General features: G+C 36.2%; 6 protein-coding genes across 12 annotated transcripts; 3 read left to right on the top strand and 3 right to left on the bottom strand.

Moving 5' to 3' along the window:
• Positions 1-1,307: 1,307 nt before the first annotated feature.
• Positions 1,308-3,155, bottom strand: LOC105216376 (vesicular integral-membrane protein VIP36). The gene is made up of 5 exons (XM_011190837.3): positions 2,926-3,155; positions 2,699-2,814; positions 2,442-2,639; positions 2,047-2,376; positions 1,308-1,972 (listed from the first exon to the last, which is right to left on the bottom strand). Exons 1-5 carry the CDS (start codon positions 3,059-3,061, stop codon positions 1,766-1,768), a joined length of 987 nt encoding a protein of 328 aa, XP_011189139.2. The 5' UTR covers positions 3,062-3,155; the 3' UTR covers positions 1,308-1,765.
• Positions 3,156-3,641: 486 nt separating this feature from the next.
• LOC105216378 (TBC1 domain family member 7) lies at positions 3,642-4,874 on the top strand. The gene is made up of 3 exons (XM_011190839.3): positions 3,642-4,358; positions 4,425-4,653; positions 4,711-4,874. The coding sequence occupies exons 1-3, from the start codon at positions 3,805-3,807 to the stop codon at positions 4,795-4,797; spliced, it is 870 nt and encodes a 289-aa protein (XP_011189141.1). The 5' UTR covers positions 3,642-3,804; the 3' UTR covers positions 4,798-4,874.
• Positions 4,784-5,605, bottom strand: LOC105216377 (28S ribosomal protein S24, mitochondrial). Its single transcript, XM_011190838.3, has 3 exons — positions 5,495-5,605; positions 5,231-5,438; positions 4,784-5,159 (listed from the first exon to the last, which is right to left on the bottom strand). Exons 1-3 carry the CDS (start codon positions 5,510-5,512, stop codon positions 4,870-4,872), a joined length of 516 nt encoding a protein of 171 aa, XP_011189140.2. The 5' UTR covers positions 5,513-5,605; the 3' UTR covers positions 4,784-4,869.
• A 31-nt stretch (positions 5,606-5,636) lies between these two features.
• Positions 5,637-20,390, top strand: LOC105216380 (protein RUFY3). 6 transcript variants are annotated; one of them, XM_054232572.1, is made up of 8 exons: positions 7,526-8,810; positions 13,642-13,820; positions 13,890-14,144; positions 14,228-14,469; positions 14,787-14,932; positions 15,020-15,300; positions 17,903-18,000; positions 19,301-20,390. In XM_054232572.1, the coding sequence occupies exons 1-8, from the start codon at positions 8,273-8,275 to the stop codon at positions 19,923-19,925; spliced, it is 2,364 nt and encodes a 787-aa protein (XP_054088547.1). In that variant the 5' UTR covers positions 7,526-8,272; the 3' UTR covers positions 19,926-20,390. The 6 variants fall into 6 exon arrangements, with proteins under 6 accessions (XP_054088560.1, XP_054088554.1, XP_054088562.1 ...); XM_011190841.3 differs by having other exon boundaries at positions 7,529-8,993; positions 15,017-15,300; XM_054232585.1 differs by lacking the exon at positions 7,526-8,810 and adding an exon at positions 5,637-6,141 and having other exon boundaries at positions 14,787-15,300.
• Positions 10,112-13,008, bottom strand: LOC105216379 (uncharacterized). 2 transcript variants are annotated; one of them, XM_011190840.3, is made up of 4 exons: positions 12,446-13,008; positions 10,958-12,377; positions 10,478-10,890; positions 10,112-10,424 (listed from the first exon to the last, which is right to left on the bottom strand). In XM_011190840.3, exons 1-4 carry the CDS (start codon positions 12,848-12,850, stop codon positions 10,287-10,289), a joined length of 2,376 nt encoding a protein of 791 aa, XP_011189142.2. In that variant the 5' UTR covers positions 12,851-13,008; the 3' UTR covers positions 10,112-10,286. The 2 variants fall into 2 exon arrangements, with proteins under 2 accessions (XP_011189142.2, XP_028898775.2); XM_029042942.2 differs by having other exon boundaries at positions 10,284-10,424; positions 10,483-10,890; positions 12,446-13,006.
• Positions 20,391-21,353: 963 nt separating the features above from the next.
• On the top strand, positions 21,354-24,642 carry Man1b1_0 (endoplasmic reticulum mannosyl-oligosaccharide 1,2-alpha-mannosidase). The gene is made up of 7 exons (XM_011190847.3): positions 21,354-21,745; positions 21,824-22,132; positions 22,409-22,916; positions 22,978-23,126; positions 23,241-23,432; positions 23,503-23,690; positions 23,748-24,642. Exons 1-7 carry the CDS (start codon positions 21,638-21,640, stop codon positions 24,394-24,396), a joined length of 2,103 nt encoding a protein of 700 aa, XP_011189149.2. The 5' UTR covers positions 21,354-21,637; the 3' UTR covers positions 24,397-24,642.
• The last annotated feature ends 397 nt before the right edge of the window (positions 24,643-25,039 follow it).

Below are 25,039 nucleotides of genomic sequence, written 5' to 3' on the forward strand. Positions count from 1 at the left end.
TATATATATAAAGAAATGTAAGTTGAAATCTAGTTATGCGTTCATATTTTACTTATAAGCGTCTTTTTTATTTGTAAGATTTCTCTCCAACATATATATTTCCGTTTTGTTTGTGCTAACTAGTACTTGTTGTAAACCATAATTGTATTTAATATTTAATCAATTCACACACCACTCGAATGCAGCTTTCTAAATTATTTCTATGAAATTCGTATTAGAGCGTTGCGTTCGAGCGTCAAAGCTTAGTAGTAGAAAACTACATGTGGCAGCAGTAACTGCTTAATTTACAAATTTATTTTGCATAAAACGTGTAAGTCGACGCAAAAAATCAGGTACTTCGATTCTTAGGCACAAAAAGAATGCGAATTTACTTAGTTTTTTGCAATAAACAAACGATAAAAAAAAATTATCCATTACTTCCATTTATTATATGGCGCATTAAATTATGCATACAATTTTTTTTGAATTAATAATAAAAAAAATATTTAAAAATAAATAATTTCAACGAACTATTCAACTGCCGTTTTATTCATTTTAATGGCGTTAATTATTATTTTTTTTTTCATATAAAAATTAAAAAAAAAATTAGCAATTAGACCAAATCTTATTAGGTCTTTTTAATTTTTCTATATATAACTGTTTGTTAGACAAAAAAAAATATAACCATGAAAAATATACAAATATAAACAAGTAGTGCAAGTAAATAACGTACAGTATAAACAAGTACAGATTTTAAGTAATAAGAATGTTCCTTCAATTCCAATTAATATTCTTACATACAAACAAACATATATAAATACAATAAACACTAAACTATATTAATTACATAACTAGCAGTAATATTTCGATAATACAATGTTGAACAAAAAAAAAACTAAAAATATAGTACATACACACATATACACAACATACAACTGTAATAAAAGTGCTTAATAAAATACATGAAAACCTGGTTTTATTCGCCGAAAACAAATGTGCATTTCATAAACAAAAGGCATGTCTGTCTGTGCCTATAGAATTTTTCTAGAAACGACTGCAGCACATAAAACAAATGTGCGCAAATATAAATATGGTTGACCGTATATTTACAGATTTTTAAGCTTATTGACACGCTGGAGATTAAAAATTATCGCTGGTGCGCCAAACACTTGATTTTACCTACTCTGTGCGACGCGTCTGCTGTTTATATGCCAACGTCACTTCACTTTCTTCCATACAAATATTTCAAAACTTATTTTTTTTATTCCTTAAACTACAAGAAAAACCACTTTCGACCATTTCTTCTCTAATAATTAAAAGAACAGCAATTATTTTTGTACATTTCTACATTTTATTTACAATTACATAATATATTTCATGCTAATTGTATATGTATATCGAGAAAAAAAATCATAAATAATCGTTGGAATAACTGCATATTGTGCAGCAAAAAAAATTATAAAAATAGTTAAAAAAAAAAAAAACAATTACCCTAATAAATTAACTGCATGGCTTGACTCTTTGCTTTGTTTAAAACAAAATTGCCTTGCAGTTATTTACCCAGCAGCAATAAGTTACAATACAGAAGATTTTTATTTTTTTTTTTTTAATTTAAATACATAATAAATTATTTAGTTTCGTTGCAACAAACATGTTTGTTGCTTATTTGAATTTATCGATGTTAGATTAAACTTTCATTTTAAACTATTTGCTAAGGAAAGAAGTCTTGATGTCTGCTCAGTGGTGTGGAAGTAGATAGTTGGTATGTGTGTGTGTGTAATGTGTTTTAGTAGAAACGTTTCCTTGAATTTTTCTCTTTGAAATAGGAGATTGCAAAAATGGCACCGGCGATTGTGACCAACATGCCGAATAAGAGTATGAAGAAAATCTTTGCATTCGACATACCCGGTTTGGGATCTTCTTTGTGTTCGCGTGGCGGTTCATATGTTTTCGCGCGCGGTACAATACTGGAACGCGATGCAATTTCTTCCGGCTATGGAAAATATATATGCACAACATAAACAATAATTTGACACTATTTCATGTATGTAATTCGGCGTTACCTACCGAAACATTTATATCCAGATCGTAAAATTTGACGCCAAGTATATCGTGGCTGTCTGAGAGATCGCCAGTTGTCGCCGATAGACCAAGGAAATAGCCGGTTGGTAATTCAACATCGTTCACCACAAAACAATTCTTCCACTCGCCTTTATTCTCTATATCCGTAGAAATGGAGAGTATATCATTTTCATAACGTATGCTGACGTGTGTGTCATAGTCCACATTGCGGAAACGCACTTCACAACCCGCCAGTTGAGTGTGTGTGCCATCGCGATCATGATCATAGGTCCAGGTGCCATTGTTAATCATAGCACTGAGGTAGGGATGTTGATGCTAATGAAATGCATATGATTTATTCCTTTACAATATATGTGATATATTATAGAATTTCAGCTTACATTATGTGGACCATTGTGATTGCTGTACGTATCTAAAATCACCGCTAAGCCTGAGAAATAATCTTTGCTACCAAAAACAGGCCCTGCTTGCATACGTTCTTTGGTGTACCAAATGGCAAAACCATCTCCAAACAGTTCAGTGCCTTTACCGTGTACTTTGAATGTTACATGCAACTCCCAATTACGTGTCATTACGGGCTGTTGGTATGCAAAAGCAATTAAAAGATCTTCACGCTGATTTTGTATGTAAAGCTTACCGAGTAATTCCAAAGTGCACCGCTTTTAGACTGTAAATCCGGCGTCAGTCTTATGTAGTTACTAGTCACCATAGTGTGACCTAAGAAATCCCAATATGGCAAATTTATGCCAATACCTATAAAAGAAGAAACAGTTTATCAAGTTCATTTGACCTGCGACTCCTTGCTGCTTCTTTGTTCCGTTTGTGTCGTCTTAATTAATCAGCAATCAGTTAAACGAAACTTACCTTGAAATGGACGTATCAATGAATGCTCACGCTTCATGTACTCACTGCTACTCACAGAACATTCACCATTTTTTAAAATAAATAATAGAATTATTGGCAATAACTTCACCAAACTCTCCCAGAACACATTCGACATTTTCCGCAATTTTATATGGAATACTCAAAAAAAAAATTCGCGTTAATTCGACAAATGTCAAACGATCATTTGCGTTTATCTTGAGAATGTTCGGGGAAAGCGCCGGGCAATAGCTTTGTTTGATTTTTCCTTTCGCTTTTTACAAGGTTGCATTCGAGCGACCGTACTTTCTTTTCTTCGGAGTACTCAGAGCAAATCTTCCGAAAAAAACGTTTAGTGTTTAATTGAATAATCTAAAATGTGATACAAGCGGTTTAAAGAGACCAGCTGGCTTTATTATTGTAAAAATCATGAACTCGATCTCATTTTACTTTTCAGTGCCTTTATTTATATATGAGTATTGTTGTTTTTACTTTGTATAAATATATATTTAAAGCTTAGAAATAGTAAATAAAACTAATAACAATACAATTTTATTTAATAATAAGAAATTTTAAAAAAGATTGATCTACGAAAAAAACAATAAAATTTCACGAACATGGTTTATAGTTTTCAGAGTCACCCAGTTATAAATGTATCGATGAGCAATTCTATCGATAAATTCATATAATTTCTGTTAGCAAATCGATATATGTTTGGAACCACTATTGTTTACTGTTAACACTGCTAATAAATTGATCCAACACAATTCAATACTGAGATTATTTATTAAAAGATATGTTAAACAATATAAAAAGCTGAATAATTAGAAATACAGTATAGCGCACGAAAACCACTGGCAGAACAGTAGAGCGGTGGTTAAAATGGATGAGCGAAATTTCCGTTCGAGTTACTATGAAAAAGTAGGATGTTATTCAGTTGAAGAAAAAAAGTCGCTAAATAAACTGCTGCAAGACAATATACGCAATCACTCGAAATTGAAGCAGTTTTGTTTAAGTTATACTGTACCCACGGCGCAACGAGGCCTATTGTGGAGCATAATACTTGGTGTATTGCCACTACACAAAAACTCCATGGATTATATATTACTACAACGCACTGCCGTTTATGAGGACTTGCATCGCGCAGTCACTAAAATGCAATATATCGATCACACCTCACCGAAAAGTAAAGTGTTGCAATCAATGTGGCTTTTGGAGAATGGTCGACTGTTGCATCCGTTAACCGGTCCACCGGACGATGATAATAATTTTATGGAAATTGTTAAAGTACTGCTACAAATATTCGAGGACGATGTGGAGACTTATTGGATTGCCAAAGAGTTTTTTGCATGCACAAAAGGAATAGAGCAAGAATGCACAAAACTGATGGAACTCACACAGACGTTGCTAAAACGTGAAGACATTGAATTGAATAAGTTAGTTTTGGTGTAAAGCTTTTTTTGGCATTAAAAAAATACTAATCCATATATAATCATTTGCAGCCACTTAGAGAAGTTAGGTGTTTTCAATACAGGGGAAATATTAGATAAATGGTACGTGACCTGCTTCGCTGGAGTCATTACGGATACAGCACTAGTTAAAGTATGGGACAAAATATGTGGCGGGTCAAGGAAAATCGTGGTTTTTGTCTTCTTAGATTTGGTTAAAACGCTGAGAAATCATGTCTTGGGTTGCAATTCAATGCTTGACTTAAAAACTCTAATCGAACAGGTATGAAAACTAACAGATATTTTAAATAAATACAAGACTCAAGCTGATTAATTTTAGGTAAAAGATCAAGATGCCACTATAGTTAACAAAGCCATTAAAACTTGGCAAAGTAATAAGAACCACAACGAGATCACTGTACACTGATAAACAAAATTCGTTCGGACTGCGCTTTATTTGACTTTTCTCGTAATCCCTTTTTCAACGCGTACATAACACTTAAATATACTTGAAAATAACATCCTTTTTATCCGCAACTGTTTGCAACTCCAAAGTCACCGGACACTGCAACCAATACGACAAGAGCTCTTCAGTGTAACCAATAAGGAAGTACATCTTTCTCGGACTAATTGCTTGGCGGACAATGGCAGCTATTCTTATCATATTGTGCTGCCGTTTGATAATCACTTCGGATACAATAAGCGCATGCCAGGTTCCAGTCATGAACTTGCGCATAAACAAATCTTCAATAGCCGTCTGGGAGGCGCGCAGTCCATCCAACATAGATGCTGTATGGAGCAATAAATACAAATGAATTATATAGAATATAGTATTTGTAATAAATAATTTTTATACGTACATGTGTTCCATGAGTTCCAAGCTTTGCGATGTGCAATATAGTGGGGCGGGTTGGCCATTTCGTATGTAAGTGCACGATTACGTTTTGTCGTAACACGATAGCGACCGGCTTGCACGCGACTGCATACTGGACTGGTGTGGAATGCAGCAGACGTTGCGGCGATGGCTTGAGAACACAAATTCGTGTTTTCCAATAACTGCTGTGCACACTGCAATCACAAAAGGTGTTTAATATAATTTATTTAATTGAGAAAACTACAATTACCTTCTTTAACAGACTCATTTCTCCCCAAATGGATTTACGAAAAAACGAACACGGTAAACGATCAGCTGTTTATTGTGTCGTAACAAGAAATGTCAAAATGACAGCAAAAAACTAAAGAAAAAATACAAATATTTATCAGAAAGTGCAAAAGGAAAACATCGAAAAGTCAACTTAAATGTCAAGCACAGCAAAACAAAAATAAATGTTTGGGACTCGCCAAATTTGTTTTCATCCAATCTTCCTGTCTGGATATTAATTTTAATTTAATGTACTTTTTCTAACATTCATTAAAAATCTGTGTGCTTTATTGTTTCTATTTGTGGCGTGTTAAAGGTGTTGTGCTGTGTGAGAATATAAGTGCTGTGCTAAAATGAGTAGTTCGCGTAATCTCTTGTTGCGTAGTTCCGAGAGTGAAGAAATCGTCAGTAATGCGTCTAGTAACCTTTTATCTGGTTCCCCATCTTTATCCTCCCTAAATAGATTACGAGACACTTTCCGACGTTCAGAAAGTATTTCGTCGCAAATAAGTGCACTAGTTTCGAATGCAGCTGGTGTGGTGACGGGTTCAAATAATGCACAAACGGGCATACCATCGGAAGTTTCATCAGCTTCTTCCCAAACATGTACGCCCAAAAAACGAAAACCTGGTAAGTTCACAGTTTATTTATATTAATAATATAACTACATTTACCAAAATGCTGACTGCAAGCTGTATCATATCTGTATGTACATACATATGTACAAAATCTTTTTGTTTTCATGCAAACGAGTATGCGTCTATGTTGCAAGATAGTATCAAATCACTGTGATCCAACAGGTGATTTAAAAAATCAAGGTCGTGGCGACCGTCGCGAATTTTTTACAACACAATGAAAATAAGATAAGATATATTTTATGACTCAAATATTTTTATATGCGATTAAATTAGTTATTTTAAACTCATATGGATATTGGGAGCTAATCAGACAACAAAGAAGATATTTTGTATACCTGCATCCTATGTACATGTACATATGTGCTTATGTGAATGTCAACGGATATTTATGTGGATGAATATTGGCTGTATTCAATTACAAGTAGCTGAGTGTCATTACATATTCATATTCCAGCAGTCATTTGTATATGCTACCAGGACTCATTATCTATCCCTAACTATTTTATCAATTTATTTCATATAAATAATCGTATTGGGCAGTGGAAGAAAGCTGGACATTGGAAGCTATTACAATAGTTATGTTTCAAAATAAATATAATCAAACCTTTTCGAAAATATATTTTAATCTGTAACGATTTTAAAGTAATGAGATCTGATTCATTTTAAGGGGTTACATGGGTTTTACGGGTAAAGAAAGGGTTTTTTTTAAATAGTTGTAATTGAAAAAAAATCCTTCGTTCTAACACGAGTAAATTGTATTGTACCTCCGAAACTATTATTCGGATCGACTTGAAAATTTAGGATAATATTCTTGAGATGTTGTAGAAATGAATAAGCCTTTGATTTTTTAAACCACGAAATCCATGTAACCCCTTAAATGAATTGTTGTTTGAAAGTAACTATAACTATTTATGCTCATACAACAATTCTTTAAATACCGATTTTACTAGATTTGTGTCCTAATAAACACAAAGGATTTGAATTTATTTTCAGTCAAAGAGTTATAATCTTAATAGATTTCCCTAGAGGTACGTTTATTCCGTTACAGCAACAATGATATCATCTGATGACCTTCAGAACTTTCCAATAAGGTTTATATCACTATATACAGAAGCTAGAATAACTGAATTTCCTTGAAAGAATTCACTGTTTAATTCTTATCGAATAAAGTTGGGTCAATTTCAGTAACGTAGAACCGGATGCCGTATAAATTGAGACTTAAGAGGCTCTATCTTTCCGTGTTACTCCTATTCAACTATATGTGCATATATCTTATTATTTATATCTTATATTAAAACTTTATATTTGGGATCAAGTTTCTTAAAAAAACGTGCTGAACTTCTAAGATGCATCAGTTAAAATTAAATCACCAAATTGAAGAAAATTTTTAAATTTTGAATAAAGGGTGTTCATTTGGGAAGCAAAACAAATATGCTTTTTGACCATCGAAGTGACAGCGGTGACAGTGGAAAATCAATAATAAATAGCAACTTGAAAATAAATAAAAAATTGCGAGCGAGCTAACTCACCACCGGATGTGAGCGAACGGTGCAAACAAATTGACGACTTCAAACAGAGAGCCGTAAAGGACACAGTAATATACCCTCAAATTGTGAGAATTGAAAGCTTGAAGCAGACAGTCATCAACGAAGTAGCCAGTCAGTCGCAATATAAATACATATTTACATACTCACTCGCATACTCTTCGGTGCAGTATTTGTGAAAACACTGTGGAAATTTGCGTGAAGAATTATTCGTGTTTATTTAAATATTATAAATATAAAAGTGCTAATTACACATAAATAAACAAACGAAAGCACATCAAAACTAGCAGTGAAACTCGAAAAGCAGAAGTTTAATCTACAGCAATTGTGTCTTGCAACGAGCGTGATTGTGGGTGGGGAAGTGCGCTTCGATTTTTCACCAGAGCATATAATATTCGATTAACGCGAGCTATAATTACTTTTCGCAGCAAATATTGTGTGTCTCCAAATAAATAATCGACAAAGAAAGTAAACGTTGTGTTTGTAATCACTTTGGAGTCTGGGTTAATTGTGTGCGGTCCCAGTTGTATCTTTTTTCGAACAATTTGATTTGGCTTATGCGCACCCAATACCCGTAACATGCGCTCCCTGGCTGACGAGACCAGGAAATTGACGTTGAACAACAACAATAACAACAATACGGTTGACCAACAAAGTACACAAACGACTACAGTAGCGGTGGTTGTCAAGCAGTCTAATAACTCGAATAAAGCATACAAGATGCAACAGCAAGTCAACGTTATGACCAGCGCCACAACGGTTGCTCACCAAAAGCAACATGCACATCAACAACAGCATCAGCAGCAACAACAAAAGCACCACAAGCAACAGCAGAACAATAACTCGACAACAATTAGCTTGCCAAAGGCTACACATGCGAACACCAGTGAAGAGATTGCCGGCGGTGTGCAGGACACCATCTATTTGTGCAACTTTCGCGTCTCCGTTGATGGCGATTGGCTGTGCCTGAAGGAGCTACAGGATCTTGACATTGGTCAGCAGCATAGCGGCGGCGGTGGTGGCAACAGTAACAGCGTCTATGGCGTACAACGCGGCACACAGCTGGGCCAAAAAAACAAACGCTATTCGGGAATGTCGAACGGTTTGGATGATAATGGTATATTGACTGTCCGTAACTTGCTGGGTCGTCGTTTTAACGATGCACCCGAACATGTGCACAAGACGAACGGTTCGTCGTCGTCGTCGTTGTCGCACTTGCTTACCGCACGACATGCACATGCAGATAATGGCTTGATTGGTGTGTTTGGTGTTGGTGGTACTGGTGAATGGTCCAATCACCGTAGGTTGCTTTTTTTCAACTAATTTCCATTGCAATATTTTCACATACTACACTCAAACACACACGCATACACTTGCATATGTAAATAGTAGATTCATATGTTTATTTTCGTTTCTAGTTTTACTTGAAACACATTGCATTTTCTTTGGCTTTTTGTTTTTAAATATTTTTTTCGACGCATTTTTGTTTCTATTTTTTTTTTGTGGCAATTTGTCTAAATTTAAAGCGACTACTTTGTGTGTCTCGTACAAATGCTTGGTGCTTGTAAAGTAAACAATACGTAATAGCTACCCTGCAGGAAATATTTTATTTCACTTTAGTCGGTAGTATAAATTGGTTGTGGAAACATCATGGGTTTGCACTAAAGATTATAGAAAGCACATTTGCCTGTGTTATGTGTCGTGTCTCCATAAGCGATACAATATTTTGGACATATTTTCCGACGGTTTCTTTAGTTCCCAATATAATAATATGAATTTCAATTCGACTTTTTTGGTTGTTTCTAATTCGTTTTTCTCATTAAAATCATATGAACTACGCATTCCCTACAGGGTTGTTGGCTACCATGGATAATATGTATGTCCATTGTTTGACACCTGATTGCACTTATTTCACTTGCATGAAGGTGATGTCATCCAGCGTTTTACCGTTAAAGTATCCTTATCAAAAGTATCACTTATAGGTACTATAACTGTGCATGTTGTTTACTTAGAAGTGTATGTGATAAATCTCTTAAGAACAATGTATTAGACTCATAGTGCCCACTTACTACATACACATTGTGCTACTAAAAAGCCTTAAATATTTTCGAACTTGGATGAAAATCGTTTAGTTTCGTATTTACAGCAAGGCTTGAGCTTTATTTGGATCGATGAAAGGTGATCAATGAAATCTTTGAGTAGACAGAATGGTTAAGAGCTTCTTATTGAGTAATGATTCATTTAATGAAACATTTTCCATTTCAAAATTATATTGTAAGCTCTGATACGCCAGCCAAAGGTCGAGCTTCATGATTGTGTATTTTTAAAACTTAAACAACGAACTTTTGAAAACACTTTTGAAGACTTGTTCTTCAACAATTTGAACATCAAGTGATCTCTCCTCAATATCAGACGCCATTTTTATAAGAAATAAGTAAGAGTTGTTATTTATTTAGCAAAAAAGTTTGCGTATAAATAATGCAAAAATATACATAAATAAAGTGAAGAAACACTTGCGATAAGTAGGTAATTAAAGAAATAAATACGCTATAATATGGACACTAGTTTATCCAGTAGTGAATTTAAGAGATTTTTATGTGTCGTACATGGTTTCCCAACTGCGTGAACCTTTCGAATGATCTCTGGATGCTGCGCGTTCCGGCTGCGGCACTAAGGCCATTTCTTCATCTTCTTCTTCCCCTTCTTCCTCTTCTCCCTCTTCTTCTTCATTCTGTAATGGAAATATTTAATATTGATTTATTTAACAGTGATACCTTCCTATACACTACTCTTCTTATTGTCTGTCTGTAGGGTACGTTGTATGCCCAAGCGCTTGGTGCTATCCGAACTGGATGAGCACTTTAGCTCTGTACCGCCGGAAAGACGAGATTTTGTCGGTGTTGATTTCGATTTTGCCGGTGCTGCTTTAGATTTCGCTGGTGCCGGCTTGGTTTTCGTTGGTGAGGGTGATGCTGATTTTTTCCGCTTCTTCTCATCTATAGTGACCACTTTCTGTTTGCCTTTTTTCGCTTTCTGTCGCACTTTACTTTCGGGCTCGGACGAGGAATAGTAATCGAGTGATGTTGTTTCGATAATGGGTGCGCTTTCCGATTCCTTGGTGGCACGCTTAGAGCATGGAATGCATTTTGCAGCCGGTTGACAAGCCAGCGACGATGTGGAAGTGGACGCGCGTCGGTCTGGAAAGTTGAAATTGATTAGTTAGAGCTGTTTTATTTCACTTTTTACATTTTTTCTTTGATCTACGTGGTTGTGTTGCAATGACCGATTTCGTTTCGGGCTTAATAACGATCTCTTCATCGGCTGGTTTCTTTCTGCATAGGAAAAAGTTACACCACGCAGGGCATTTACGCTTTTTTTTCGGTGGCTTTGGTTTTGGTTCGGTCTTGCGCCTACGCTTACGATATCTCAATAGCATAGCGACCAGCAGTATGATCAGTAATATGAGCAGTATAAGTCCTATAATGCAACAAAGATACTTGAGATAGTGTTTTTGTTCTTCCGATGTCAACTTGATTAGGGACCCGCCGCCACCATGCTTTCCACCCTTTGATTTACACTTTGTCTTCTTGGCTTTATGTGTTTGATTCTGTTCTGTATGGGCACCATGTTGGCCTTGTTGTGCTTTATTACTCTGTTGAGCTTTAGATTTATCCTTAGACTTATCGCAAATCTTTCTGCTCTGCAGTTGTCTATTGTCGTTGGCGCTTTTCTCAAACCAACGTTTACTGTTGATCATTGTTTGTCTGGCTTTCTCTTTTATCTTGTATTCCAATGCCTTTTGTGCGAGTTCCATGTCGGAAAAGCCATCGTCGCTTTTACTATTATCGCCCGCACCGACAGTGTCGCCAAAACGCGTACCACTCAGATCGTCTTTGCGTTGATTGAGCGCTTGATCATCGTCCAAGTCCAATGCCTTACGGCCTTTCCTCAATTTTTCAACAATCCGCAGTACACCACCCAGACCGGGATAGAACTCCTCGTCGGAGAGATGCGGTTTCAAGTTCTCATTAATCCAAGCTATAAATTTGCAATTGAAAGCTTCCTGTGGCATTGACTGTGATTGATAGCAACGTGTGACCGTTTCATAGAATCGTAAAATCACGTAAGCGGATTTCAGTGATCGGAGATCATAATTGCGACGCTTCCGAAATGGCAACCAAATATTGCTCAAACCATTCTCAATGCAATCGGCCTCCAGTTTTGGCAAAGCCACGAGCATAACATTCTCCTCGCCATCGCTGGTCGGCAACATTTCGAGGCGCGCACAGCCGCTCGGTCCGCCACCAGCACCGTTGCCATCGGCACCACATTCCGAGCCCCTTATCGAGTCCACACGCACATTATCCATTTCCTCAAGTAAAATTGGCATTCTCCAGCCATTGCCGTTAGTGTTCAGAAAGGACTTGCATTGTTGATACAGCTCTACCACACTACTGACCACCCTGAGACTAGCCTTGCCGCCATAAAAGGAATACTTAGCCACTGGCAGCATGTATGAGCGCAAGTAACCGCCAAGCATATCGTAATAAGCACGCTCCACCACCTTTCTCGAAGCGTCGTTCATCCTTTGTATCATCTCATTGCCGTTGTAAAAGTAATTCAGCAGCATATTTAACATATCGTCGTTGAGCAGACATTTCGGCAGATCTTTCGGCAACAAGTACTATAAAGAAATGATGAATTTTGACTTCGCTCTTCATTTATAAAAGCCGACAAGTGAACACACGTTACCTCAAAGTCTCGACGTGCGGCCATCAAATTCAAATCTTCCGGCGAAAAGCAATTCTTACGTGTACTATCGAAAAGATTCGAACCGACAAACTCATTGATTTCCGTATTAGACATATCTTCCTCTTCAACTCTACGTAAATATTTCAGTCTTCTTGTTGGACCTTCCTCAGGTTCGACCGGAAGGTCGTCTAGCTGGCACGTGTTGTCCGCTTCGCAGCCATCGTTGTTATTGAGCACATGAAAATTCATGATACCCTGATTGAACTCGCTGTTAAGATCGGCGGCAAGCTTTAGACCATCCGCGAATTGACTAGGCTGCTCGATGGTACGCAAATCGAAATCGTACACTGGACAGCCGCCTGGACAGAGCAGCATCAGCAGCACTATAGACACACATATTTTCATCTTTTCATTTCAAATACTTTTTCAAAACTGATAAATTCTTGCCGATTGACGTCTACAGCAAATCAAAAGCCCCTGTGATCAATTGAATCGTCTACAGTTTTATGTGTGTGAATTTCGATTTCGATTTTGTTAAGTTTTTGTTGCTTACGCTTTTCGATATTAAATATTTTTTTGTTGCAAGCGAATTCCGTTATGTAAGTAGCGTAGGAATGCGCAAAGGTTTATGGAGGCGAGGTGGCGACAGTCCGACGGAAACGAAAAGAACTTTCATAGATGGAAAATGTTCTGAAAAAGAAACGTTCCCCTTCTTTCATTTATGACGTGAGTCTAATATTTATTTCTGTCAAAGGACCTTCGAAAGTAGTAATGGGACAAAACTGTCGTAATCTCCATTTTTATGATAACATTGAAAGCGCTATGTATCTAACATATTGAAGTGAATGTGGTCTTGTCTAAAACGAGAGAATACGAGTTTGGGCCGATTGTAAGCAATTATCGAGAGTTATTTCTATTTAACACTCCACTGTCATACTCTGAGAGAGACACTCATGTTTTGTAAACAAAAAACTTCCTTCAGTTGCTAAACTGACGTCACAATACCATCGGCATAAACTCGGTATTCTCTCGAGTCGGAGGTGTGATTGTATTAAATAATTTTGAATGCTGAAACTGATCACGTTGATCACATGAATACATAAACCAGACTTTATCGCTAAAAAGCCAATTGAATTTGGCCATAAGTAGGTTTTACAGTGATTAACCGTTACGCATTCGACGGCTTGTACTTTTAGCACGCGATCCAGCCGAAATCGAGCGCAGTAATCTGGTGAATATCTGTAAACTCGTGGTAAAGGAATTGTTAGAGCAATCGCTACGCTTCGGACGCATGTTGGACTCGGATCATCTACCACTGCAGCACTTCTTCATCGTAATAGAACATGTACTAGGTCATGGTTTGCGACCAAAGAAGGTGTGTTTCACTATCACTTCACATCTTCTTAGAGAGTGTTCTCTTTATACAACTAACCGCATATTTTAGGGTCTTTTGGGGCCACGCAAAGAATTGTGGGATCTGTTGCAGAGCGTAGAAAACTATTGTCCCGAAGCGCAGGACATCACCGCAAGTGTACGTGATTTGCCCACCGTGCGCACGCATATTGGACGCGCTCGCGCCTGGTTACGCATAGCGTTGATGCAGAAGAAATTGGCCGATTATTTGCAGGCGCTTATCGAGCATCGAGACGACTCACTCTACGAATACTACGAACCGCATGCGCTAATGATGAGCGACGAGGTGTGATTTTCAATAACAGTGATTTAGCTAGTATTTTTCAAACCCTTTCCTTTTTTCTTTATTTTTGTGTCGGACCGCCATAGATTGTGGTGATTATGGGCATTTTAGTGGGTCTAAATGTTATCGATTGTAATTTGTGTGTGAAAGAGGAAGATTTGGATTCACAACAGGGTGTTATCGACTTTTCGCTTTATCTGCGCTCGAGTTCGCGCAGTACCGAGAACGACGAGGAGATCAATCAGTCATTGGAGGCGAATGGTCAGGGCAACATGATTGCTGTGTTGGACCAAAAGAACTATATTGAAGAGCTCAATCGGCATTTAAAGTATGTACTGCTCTGGGAAGGTTGTGTAGGCAATTGCGCAACACAGTGACGAACGATTTTCATCAGTAATATAGTGAGGAAAAATTTAAGTCTAGGAAGTACTCGATTTTTTTAAATTTTTTCTAAGAAAAAACAATAAATATGAAAACTTTCGTTCGAAAAAAATCATAATTTGTCTATGTAAGATCTTCCATACGGCATATAGACTTGACCACTTAAGTATTTCGAAAATAATTGCCGCTGTGTTGCGCAATTGATCCTCTGATCCTCTTTGGACCCTAAATAAAATTTTAATCACTTCTGTGATTTCTCTTTAGTGCCACAGTCGGTAATCTACAGGCTAAAGTTGAATCCCTTACAACAACAAATGCGCTTATGAAGGAGGACTTAGCGATTGCGCGCAATAGCCTTTTAGCCTTACAAGCCGAGAATCAGGCACTACGTCAAAATGCCACCATTACCAGTACGTATACTCTTGCTTTCCCTCTCTCTCTCTCACACACAATGTGGGCATATTCTATTTCATATATCACATATTTCGCCGTAGAAGATGTTCCTACATCAAATGCGGAAGCCAGTCCAAACAAATCGTCCGATCGTGCGAACAAAGCCACGATCGAAACACTCACCGCCGAGTTGAGTGAGGAGAAAAAGAAAAATACCGAACTCGATAAGGAGTTGAAATTGCAAGTGTCCCTCAAAGCCGAATCAGATATGGCAATGAAATTGCTTGAGAAGGATATACACGAGAAGCAGGATACAATTGTATCGCTGCGACGACAATTGGACGATATAAAACAAATTAATTTGGAAATGTATCGCAAATTACAGGTGGGTACGAGCAGGTGGTGTAAAAGCCGAGGGTTATGAAAAAACGAATTAACAAGATACAAAATGTTACTTTTGTAGCTCAATTTAATTATTTAATTAATTATGTGTATTAAATAAATTGACTTAATTAAAATTGCAATTAAGTAAATTGAGTTCAATTAAGTGAAAATATTAATGAATTGTGAAGAAATGGGTTTCGAGTTGTTTAAACTATTTAATATGGTCAATTAGCTAATTGACTCAATTAAATGAAATTGATTTAAGTATTCAATTAAGTCAAAATATTAATAAATTGTGAAAGAATGGGGCTCGAGTTGTTTAAAATGTCTAATGTAGTCAATTAGCTAATTGAATAAATTAAGTGAAGTTAATTTAGGTGATATTATTATTAAATTTTAATTTTTTGAAATAAATAAATGAAATATTTCAATTTTTTTATTAAATGGTTCAACTTTAATTTCAATTTTCTAATTGAATTAATAATAAAATATATAAAATATTTTTTTTTGGGACTTATTGTTAATATTCTTATTTATATGTAAGCTATTTAATATAGTAATATTTATATAAACATAATTTGCATTACGTACGCTCTTTATAACACACCATCAACATTTCGCGACTCATCAGGAATGTGAAGACGAGCTAACACAAAAGGGTGAAATGGTCTCGCGCCTACAAACCAAAGCTTCACAAATCGGCAACATACTGCAATCGCTCGAGCGGAAATACGAGTCTAAATTGGAGCAACAACAACAGCAGCAACAACCCGTTGGCGATAAATCGCCCGCGTCACGCCGTCAACAAAATCTACAAAAATTCGAAGCGCTCACCAAAAAGCATCGACAGGACATTGGACCACCGGTGAAGCGTTTGCATTTGAAAGTCGACGCCATACCACCATTCAATCCCAACAACTACCGCAAATCACCATCGGCAACGGTCGCACCTGGTGAAAAACTAGAGACTGAGGGCGAACTGAAAACACCAACTTCGGCGAAATCGTTTACCGAAGTGGTCAAATCCTATCCGGATAAGCCGATGGACACCTGCAAAAGTGATTATGCGTTGTCGCAGGAGAAAATCTAAAATTGAAGAAAAAAATATTTATATTAGTAATTTATGTATTAATTAAATTATTGATTACTTGAGGTTAAGCATTTATTTTACAACAACAACATACACGTAGGTGCAAGTGTATGCATGTAATTGCGAAAATCATTTCGCAAACTATAGTTGCAAGTTCTGTTAGCATTTTATATTAGTCATGCTCTAGCAATATGTATGTGTTTAGATGCTGCAAAGCTACAGAAAAAAAAGTATGCAAAAATATTTTTGAAAAATTTCGAAAAAAAATTAATTGAAAGTTTAAAGTCTCAACATATTTCATTTAAAGATATACATATATAAATAAAATAACAATAACAACAACAATAATGCTGTATAATTGTCGTTAGCATATATATATAGTATGGCTTACTTTTCTCAAGTCCTTGCAGCTGTGAACAGTTATTACTAATACACGTATTCGCATACTAAAGGCCTTTTTATTATAACTTAGGAGATATTTTGTGAAAAATACATACATACATACATACATATATAAAAGAAGCCTAGATAAATGCCATACATACTTACATGCATATTTAGCTACATATACAAACAAACATATAAATATATATTGTTGTTAAAAAATATGGATGTTGAAATGTATTTGAATTTTAAGAGAAGGCGCAAAATAACTGCAGTCTATACAAAAGTACAATGCTATATGCTTACAGATTACAGATTACATGCAGACATGCATACATATAGACATACATATGTACATGTAAGCAGCATAAATGAAATACCTGTGCGTAGATTATTACCGTAAAGTTACTATGTATGTACACATATAAAACCAATCAGAGGAACTCAAGTACTCAAATATTAGAGATTAAAATAAAAAAACTAACAAACTAACATACATACATACATATATCTTCAAGTGTATAGTGCAGCATATAACATATATTCATATGTAATATTACCAACTAGTCAATGAAATTTTCGAATCAAAATCGGTTATAAATTCATTTAGCTTTTAGCGTACATACACAAATGTATTTATTCTAAGTACATCTAGCCTTTAGCGCTTATTAAAATTGAATTTATTTAATTAAAATTATTTATTATTGTTAAAAAGTATGCTAGTAAATATTCTATGTGGCTTATTAACGCTAGTCGAAACAAGTATTAATTCAAAAAGCAGTATTTGTTACAACTTTAGCCATTACACAGTATGCTGTAGTGTATTCTACACAAAAGTCTATTTAACTAATATTTATTATATAAATTTATTTTGCTATTTATTTTGCAAAAATTTAGCGCTCTCTCTCTCTCCCTACCATATGTACTAAGATTATCTAGCATAACTTATAAATGCAAATTATATTGTATTATACAAAATATAAATTGAAAGTAAAATTAAATTACAATTAAGTAATATATATATGTATCTATTGACTAAAATAAAGTGAATAAAAAAATACAAATTACTTCAAACTGATATTAATTCACCTATGGAATTTTTGCTTTCTGCTATTTTCATATGCATTAGGAATGTGATGCTTCGCTCAAGCATAAAACCGAATTGCTCACGAAGCTCGAGAGTCAAAAGGAAGATATGGCCAGCACAATTGCACAGCTGGAGAAGAAGTAAGATTTTTGTTCTTTCAAAAAAGTTGTGTGAAATTGTGAGCATCGATAGTTGGAGCTTAAATAATTAAACCAAAGGTTAAGTTTCCTTCCCACTCCTCATTTTCTGTCCTTTCTTACTGCAAATTCTTTGACACCTCTTGCCTAAAGTACAACGTTCATTTCTCTGATCTGCCGTTAAATTGAGTTGACTAGTTGTTGTTGTCAGGTTGGATATAATATCGAACCAGTTTCGGCTATGTAAATCCCACCCTTTTGAGAATTATAATAGAAACCGACTGGATCTATCGTTTCCTGGATAAATAGTCTCCTCAAATGAAAATTCACTTACAAGGAAGCACAGTTTTACTGAGAACACAAATTTCAGTAGAAAAAAAATATCCCGATTTAATTCGTTTCTGCATGAAGAAGGGTTTGAACTCTATTAGAAGTCATCAAATCGTTATTTTTCTTTTAAATATACCGCAATTGGAAATACGAAGTGATGCGAAGATTTCCGCTTCAAATGACGTTACCCTCATTCACTGCTACACCGGAGATATCACTTCATAAAGCTTCTATAACTTAAAGACCTTTGGAGTCATCCCACCATATTACCTTTGAACATTTTTCGAGAAATTTAAAAACGGAAATCAGTGAAATGACAATGTAATTAGTGTATGTGAACCTCAACAAGAATTTTCCACAAAATCCTTTGATTTAGAGTTAAAAATCGAAAACTATAAGGCAAAGGCATCCCTGTAAAGCTTCGTTTCTGTTTTAAAAAATGCCCTCAGGGATTCCGAAAGTCCACGGAATTCAATTTTAAAACTAATTTCGCTTAACACGTCCATGTTAGGTCTCAAGGGCTCAACAACTGCAATATTCCTCTCACAACAGTCGGGTAACAGCAAAGGACTCTGATTTTTATCCGTTAAAATTTTGACTAATTTTGCTCATCACGTCCTTGTTAGGTCTCAAGGGCTCAACAACTGCAATATTCCTCCCACAACAATCGAGTAATCGGAAAGGACCCTCATTTTTATCCGTTAAAATTTTGACTAATTTTACTTATCACGTCCTTGTTAGGTCTGAAGGACTCAGCAACTACTATATTCCTCGCACAACAATCGGGTAATCGGAAAGGATCCTCATTTTTACCCGGTCAAATTTGGAGAGCGTTTTCTGTCGTTATCCTCTCATATAAGCTCTCGATCTCACAATTTCACAGCCTTAAATAATATAAATATTAATAACTAAAACAATTTTATTTTCTTAATTTTCATTTAAACAAAATTTCCTTCACTTTCTCCACACACAGGTGGGACAATGATAAAAGCAACTTGGGTGAAATACTCAAGAATACGTCACAAACACTCTCCACACAGGTGAACGCATCCGAGGAGCGTGCCGCACGCGCCGAAGCTGAGGCGCGTATCGAACGCGAATGGCGACATTCGTTACAAGAGAAGGAAGTGAAGCTGAAGGAGAAAATTGGTGCATTGCAAAATGGCATAAAAGAGCTCACCGAAGAGGCACAACAGAATGCCAAACTGCGTGTTGAACTCGATCGCATGCGCACACAATGGACGGAGGCACAAACCACACTCGAAGAATTGGGCATACAGTTGAGTGTTAGCAAATTGAAGGTCTCCGAATTGGAGGATCGCGAAAGAAGGCAACAGCAATTGCGCTCATCCGATCTGTCGTTGCAGTCTCCCGCCGATGTGGGTAGTGCTGGTATATGGGCGCCAGATTCGATAGCTACACATTGCACGGCGTGCAAGAAGGAATTCGGTTTGACGCGCCGGAAACACCATTGTCGCAGTTGTGGCGAGATTTTCTGCAACACCTGTTCGGAGCACACACTGCCACTACTCAACGAACAGGGGCAACTAGGCAAGCCGGTGCGTGTTTGCGATCGCTGCTTTGAGACGAGAAAATGATGATGATGCTTTCACAAATTTACACTAATCTAATTTTATATTATTCTATATGTAGCTAAGGCATACAGAACCATTGTATTAAATATGTATGTATGTAAATGTTCATGTAACTATATGAATTGTATATGTATTATCAGTGTGTACATACATGTGTTATATATATATAGATACATTTACCGATTTTGCATTTTTGCGTATTGCCGATGTTGTAATCACATGCTGTGCAGCCTCGGTATTTATAAAAAAAAAAATCACAAACTATTTTAATTGTGTCCAACTTGTGTATATGTATTTACAGTGGCAAATATTGTGCGAACCTATGAAAATTGAATAGTTTTTAGTGTAATAAGCGGTAAACGCTCGTATTTTAAACTGTATCCAATATGCCTGTATTCAATGTATTGAAATATTTATTACTTTTCATACAAATAAATCGGATACAATTTATAAATATTGAAAAGCAAATGTTTGTTCGTAGTTTTTTTGGTAAATTATAAATATTATGAAGAGGTTAGAAACAAGATTAATAAGACACTTGCCATAATTTTTATATTGTAGTTAACTTAAAACACAACTGAAATAGTTTTTGACGGATATTGCTAAGGAAAGAGTGTATATCGGATGTATATAGAGACTCTTCCGGTTGTTCAGGCCCGGTTGTATAGATAATTGTACTTTTGTGTGTACCGCAAAGCAATAATTTCATTTAATTACTTAATAATTTTGTTTGTTTTTATTGGTTTTTCTTATCTTTTTATATACATATGTAAACAAAATGTGGAGGTGTTAAATTGACTCTAAAAAATATGAGTTGGTGCGTTGTTTATTGCTTTTGCGCGATGTTATCACTGACAATGTAATGTCGATAGATAGGGATCTTCTTGTCTTGTATGTAACGTCTAGGTAAAAAACCTATTTGATTTATTGTTGCATACCTTTTCATTTGCTTTTTTATCTTTGGTTTTAACTGAATTTATCAATTAATGAACGTTATGTACACAAATTTAACCTTCATAAAAATATAATATTGAGTGCCATTTGATTCTAAGCTAAAATTTAGTATTTTCCCTTCCCAAAGATTCTCAATTTGCAGTTTTTCTTTTCATTTGACATTCTAAGCTAGAATTTAGTGTTTTTTCTTCCCAAAGATTTTTAACACAGCTTATAGCTATTTTAATATCCGCTGTCAACTCCAATTGCATTTATGTATATATGGATTTGTGAGTCAAAACAAATTCACCTACTACTAATTTTCAACTTTGTACACATTTGGTGTTTGTTTGACACATAAATTTGACACGACAACATGCAACCCTGTAGCAAAGCAAATTTGTAAAAGCAGAAAGAACTGAAAAAGCAGTAGTCAAAATTGGTTGCAAAGAAAAGGTTTGTGTTTGGAAATTGTTTACGTGTGGTTATGGAATTTGATAAATTTCGTGTGGTTAATAATTCTACTTTCCTTTACTACTACATTGTTTGCAGATAAGTTAGTCGCTATAAAATATATTGTAAATGACATATGCAGATTACTTAGTCGCTGTCAATATGTTGTTGTTGGTGCTGTTCTACTAAATTAAAAGCTATAAAATCGATTTTGTAAGCAAGCAAAAGCGAAGTAGTGCTCTTTTTGTGGGCACAGTAAAAGTCCATTTAGCTGCGTCGGAAGTCATTTGTGTGTGTGGAGTTGGTGGTAATAACATTTCCACATAGAGATGGATAAAAGCGATCACATTTCGGTAACATTGTCCGGTGTCGGTGTGAGCGGCACGGAAGAAGATAGTCTCAATGCAAAACAGCCGCAACGACGTAGTCTGCGACGGGTACGTACACACGCACATACATATGCTAAATTTTTGCAACTGAAAATAGAGTTAATTGTGTTATTTCTTGCTTTGCAGTCTTGGAATCAATTACCCCGTTGCCAGCGCAACCTTATCATATTAGCCGTGCTGGCGGTATGCTTAACATTAGTTCTAGTTTTATACAACGATCAAATCGATGCGGAGAATAGTAGGTTAATTAACAACAGCGGCGCTTTCTTATATCGTGACAATCGCGATACGGCTGACAGTGCCGCTCGAGTGCAGAATGGGCTAAGCGATGGTATGAACGCGCAGCAGATGCAAAAGAATCTGAAAAATCCCTTGCCGAATATTGGACCACCACCGCTGTCATTCTCAAATGACAATGCGCCGGTATTTAAAGATGTAAGTATATCCACAAGCAAATACAAGATACAACAACAACATATATGGGCGTAAGCGTTTTCAAGTGCTGGCCGCAGGTCTCTATAAACCTTATCTTATCATAGAGTGCGAAAGCAAATAATACTTGTCCCCTCAAGCCAATCAAATAGGTTTTTATAATTACTGTATAAATAGAAATACACACACACATTCATATGCTCATATACGTACCTATGTAATATGGGTAGGCCATTGGCAGCGCTTCAAATAATGTTTATTTTTTTATACATTTTTCAGATAAAGGTGCTCGATTCGCCCAATGGCAATAGGAAGAGTGAGGATAACATACAACACGGCGAAGAACCGCCGAAAGACAGTTTATTACAAGGCCCATTAGTCGAATTTCCCAATAAGATAAGCATACAAGAAAATAATGATAATCGCATCGATGAACCCGTCGGTGAGCCACAATCTGGCGGTGCTGATGATGATGAACGTGCCGCTTTGGAAGCAGCAGTACTAAATCCACGCGTCATACCCGGTACCAATAATGTTTTAATTACCGATTTTATCAATAATATGGATGCCAAAATGGTGGCGCAAAAACAACATTTCCATGGTGCCACAAATGAGCGGCAGACCGCAGTTGTGGCAGCATTTAAGCATTCTTGGAATGGTTATAAAAAATACGCTTGGGGTCATGACAATCTAAAACCGTTATCGCAGAGTTCGCACGATTGGTTTGGTTTGGGTTTGACCATTGTAGACTCACTGGACACTATGTATATAATGGGTTTGGAGGATGGTAAGTCATTAAGTTATCTCTACACTTACACATTTATTGTAAAATTTTTAACATTCAACAGAATTCAACGAGGGTCGCGAGTGGGTCAGCAATTTCCTAACATTTGATATCAATCGTGATGTGAATCTCTTCGAAGTGACAATACGTATATTAGGTGGTTTGCTCTCCGCTTACCATCTGAGTGGCGACAAAATGTTTCTAAGCAAGTCGGTGCGTATTTGTTGTAATATGCATAAATGTTTTAATATAATTTTAAAATATTTTTAACAAACATTCATTGATATTTTTTAATTTTATTTTCTTTTTTTTTTAATTTTTGTAAAGATCGAATTGGGCAATCGCATGTTGCCATGCTTTCTCTCCCCCTCGGGTATACCATATTCAGATGTAAATCTTGCTTCAATGTCAGCGCATTCGCCAAAATGGTCGCCAGACAGCTCGACTAGCGAGGTGACCACTATACAATTGGAATTCCGTGATCTCAGTCGCTCGACTAATATACCGATTTACGAAAAGGTAAGCATTAGACTTTAAACACACTGTACAAAGTCTAAAAATGTTGCTTTTTTGGTGTTCTCTCCAACAGGTATCGCATGCAGTTAATAAGAAAGTGCATGATTTGGAGAAAACGAGCGGTCTTGTGCCGATATTCATAAATGCCAACACAGGCACATTCAGAAATTACGCGACAATCTCACTGGGCGCACGCGGTGACTCCTATTATGAGTATTTGCTGAAACAGTGGCTACAGACTGGACGCAAAACTGATGATTTGTAAGTATTTGCTTTGCTCATGTGCTATTAAATATAAATTCGCTTATTTCCACACAGCCTCATTGTGGACTATATGCGTGCAATTGACGGTGTGCTCACGAAGCTGTTGCGTCGCACGCCCAAAGAGCAGCACGTCTACATTGGTGAGCTGATTAATGGCAAAGATTTCAAACCGAAAATGGATCATCTCACCTGCTATCTGCCCGGCACACTGCTGTTGGGCAACAAATTCGGCATGCCTACTTCACATTTGTTGCTCGCTCGCGATCTGCTCGAAACCTGCTATCAAACGTACATGCGTCAGCCGACACAATTGGCGCCCGAAATATCCTATTTCGCGCTGACGACCAATGAAGATCAGGAGATCTACGTGAAACCCAATGATGCACACAATCTTTTGCGTCCCGAATTCATCGAGAGTTTATATTATTTCTATGCATTAACCGGCAATCGCACCTACCAGGATATGGGCTGGAATATATTCCAAGCGTTCGAGAAACACACCAAAGTGGCTTACGGTTACACGTCCATTGGCAATGTGAAGCATATATTCAATACAAGACTGCGTGATATGATGGAGAGCTTTTGGCTGGGCGAAACGCTTAAGTATTTCTATCTGCTATTTAGCGATAATCGTAAAGAAATCGATTTGGATAAATGGATCATCAATTCCGAGGCACATCTGGTGCCTATGCGGAATCATTAAGTGCGCGCGCTCTTGCTTGCATGTGCTTACGCGCGCGCGTGTGTGTGTGTGTGTGTAACGTATGTACGTAATCATGACTTTTTTTTTTAAAGCGTAACGAATCGGGTTGAGAGAACTCACAATGTAAATAAATATTCTCAGTAATTATTTATACAACTCTAGAATGAAATCAAATTTTGTCGCATAACAACAAACTACTTTATATACATGCATACATAAATATTTATGTAAAAATGTAGGTGTTTATGCAAAAAATATAAATAATTATTTTTGAATTATTTTTTAAATAATTTTTAACATGAACTAACTGAAACCATGTAAACGGTTAACAAAGCAAATGCGCTCGATCTCCGTTAGTTGTTAATTGTGAAATATTTAAAGATTTGCAAGAATGCCAAAAGAACAGGCAGTGATCTTATTTTACACCCTAAAAATTTTTAAAAAATAATTCATACTTTTTTAAAGATAGTAAAATATGAATCAACGCTGGCCGCTTACGTCGTGAGAAAAATATTTTTATTTAACTTCTGTTTAACAGTTTCACGCTGTTGCGAAAATAATTCATATACGGACATATTATATTTTCTATTGAAATGCACAGTTATAAGCTCTAATTTCACCAAAATGTAGTTCTTTCTTCCTT

This window comes from Zeugodacus cucurbitae, chromosome 2, assembly GCF_028554725.1.
Source record: "Zeugodacus cucurbitae isolate PBARC_wt_2022May chromosome 2, idZeuCucr1.2, whole genome shotgun sequence".
Classification (NCBI taxonomy): domain Eukaryota; kingdom Metazoa; phylum Arthropoda; class Insecta; order Diptera; family Tephritidae; genus Zeugodacus; species Zeugodacus cucurbitae.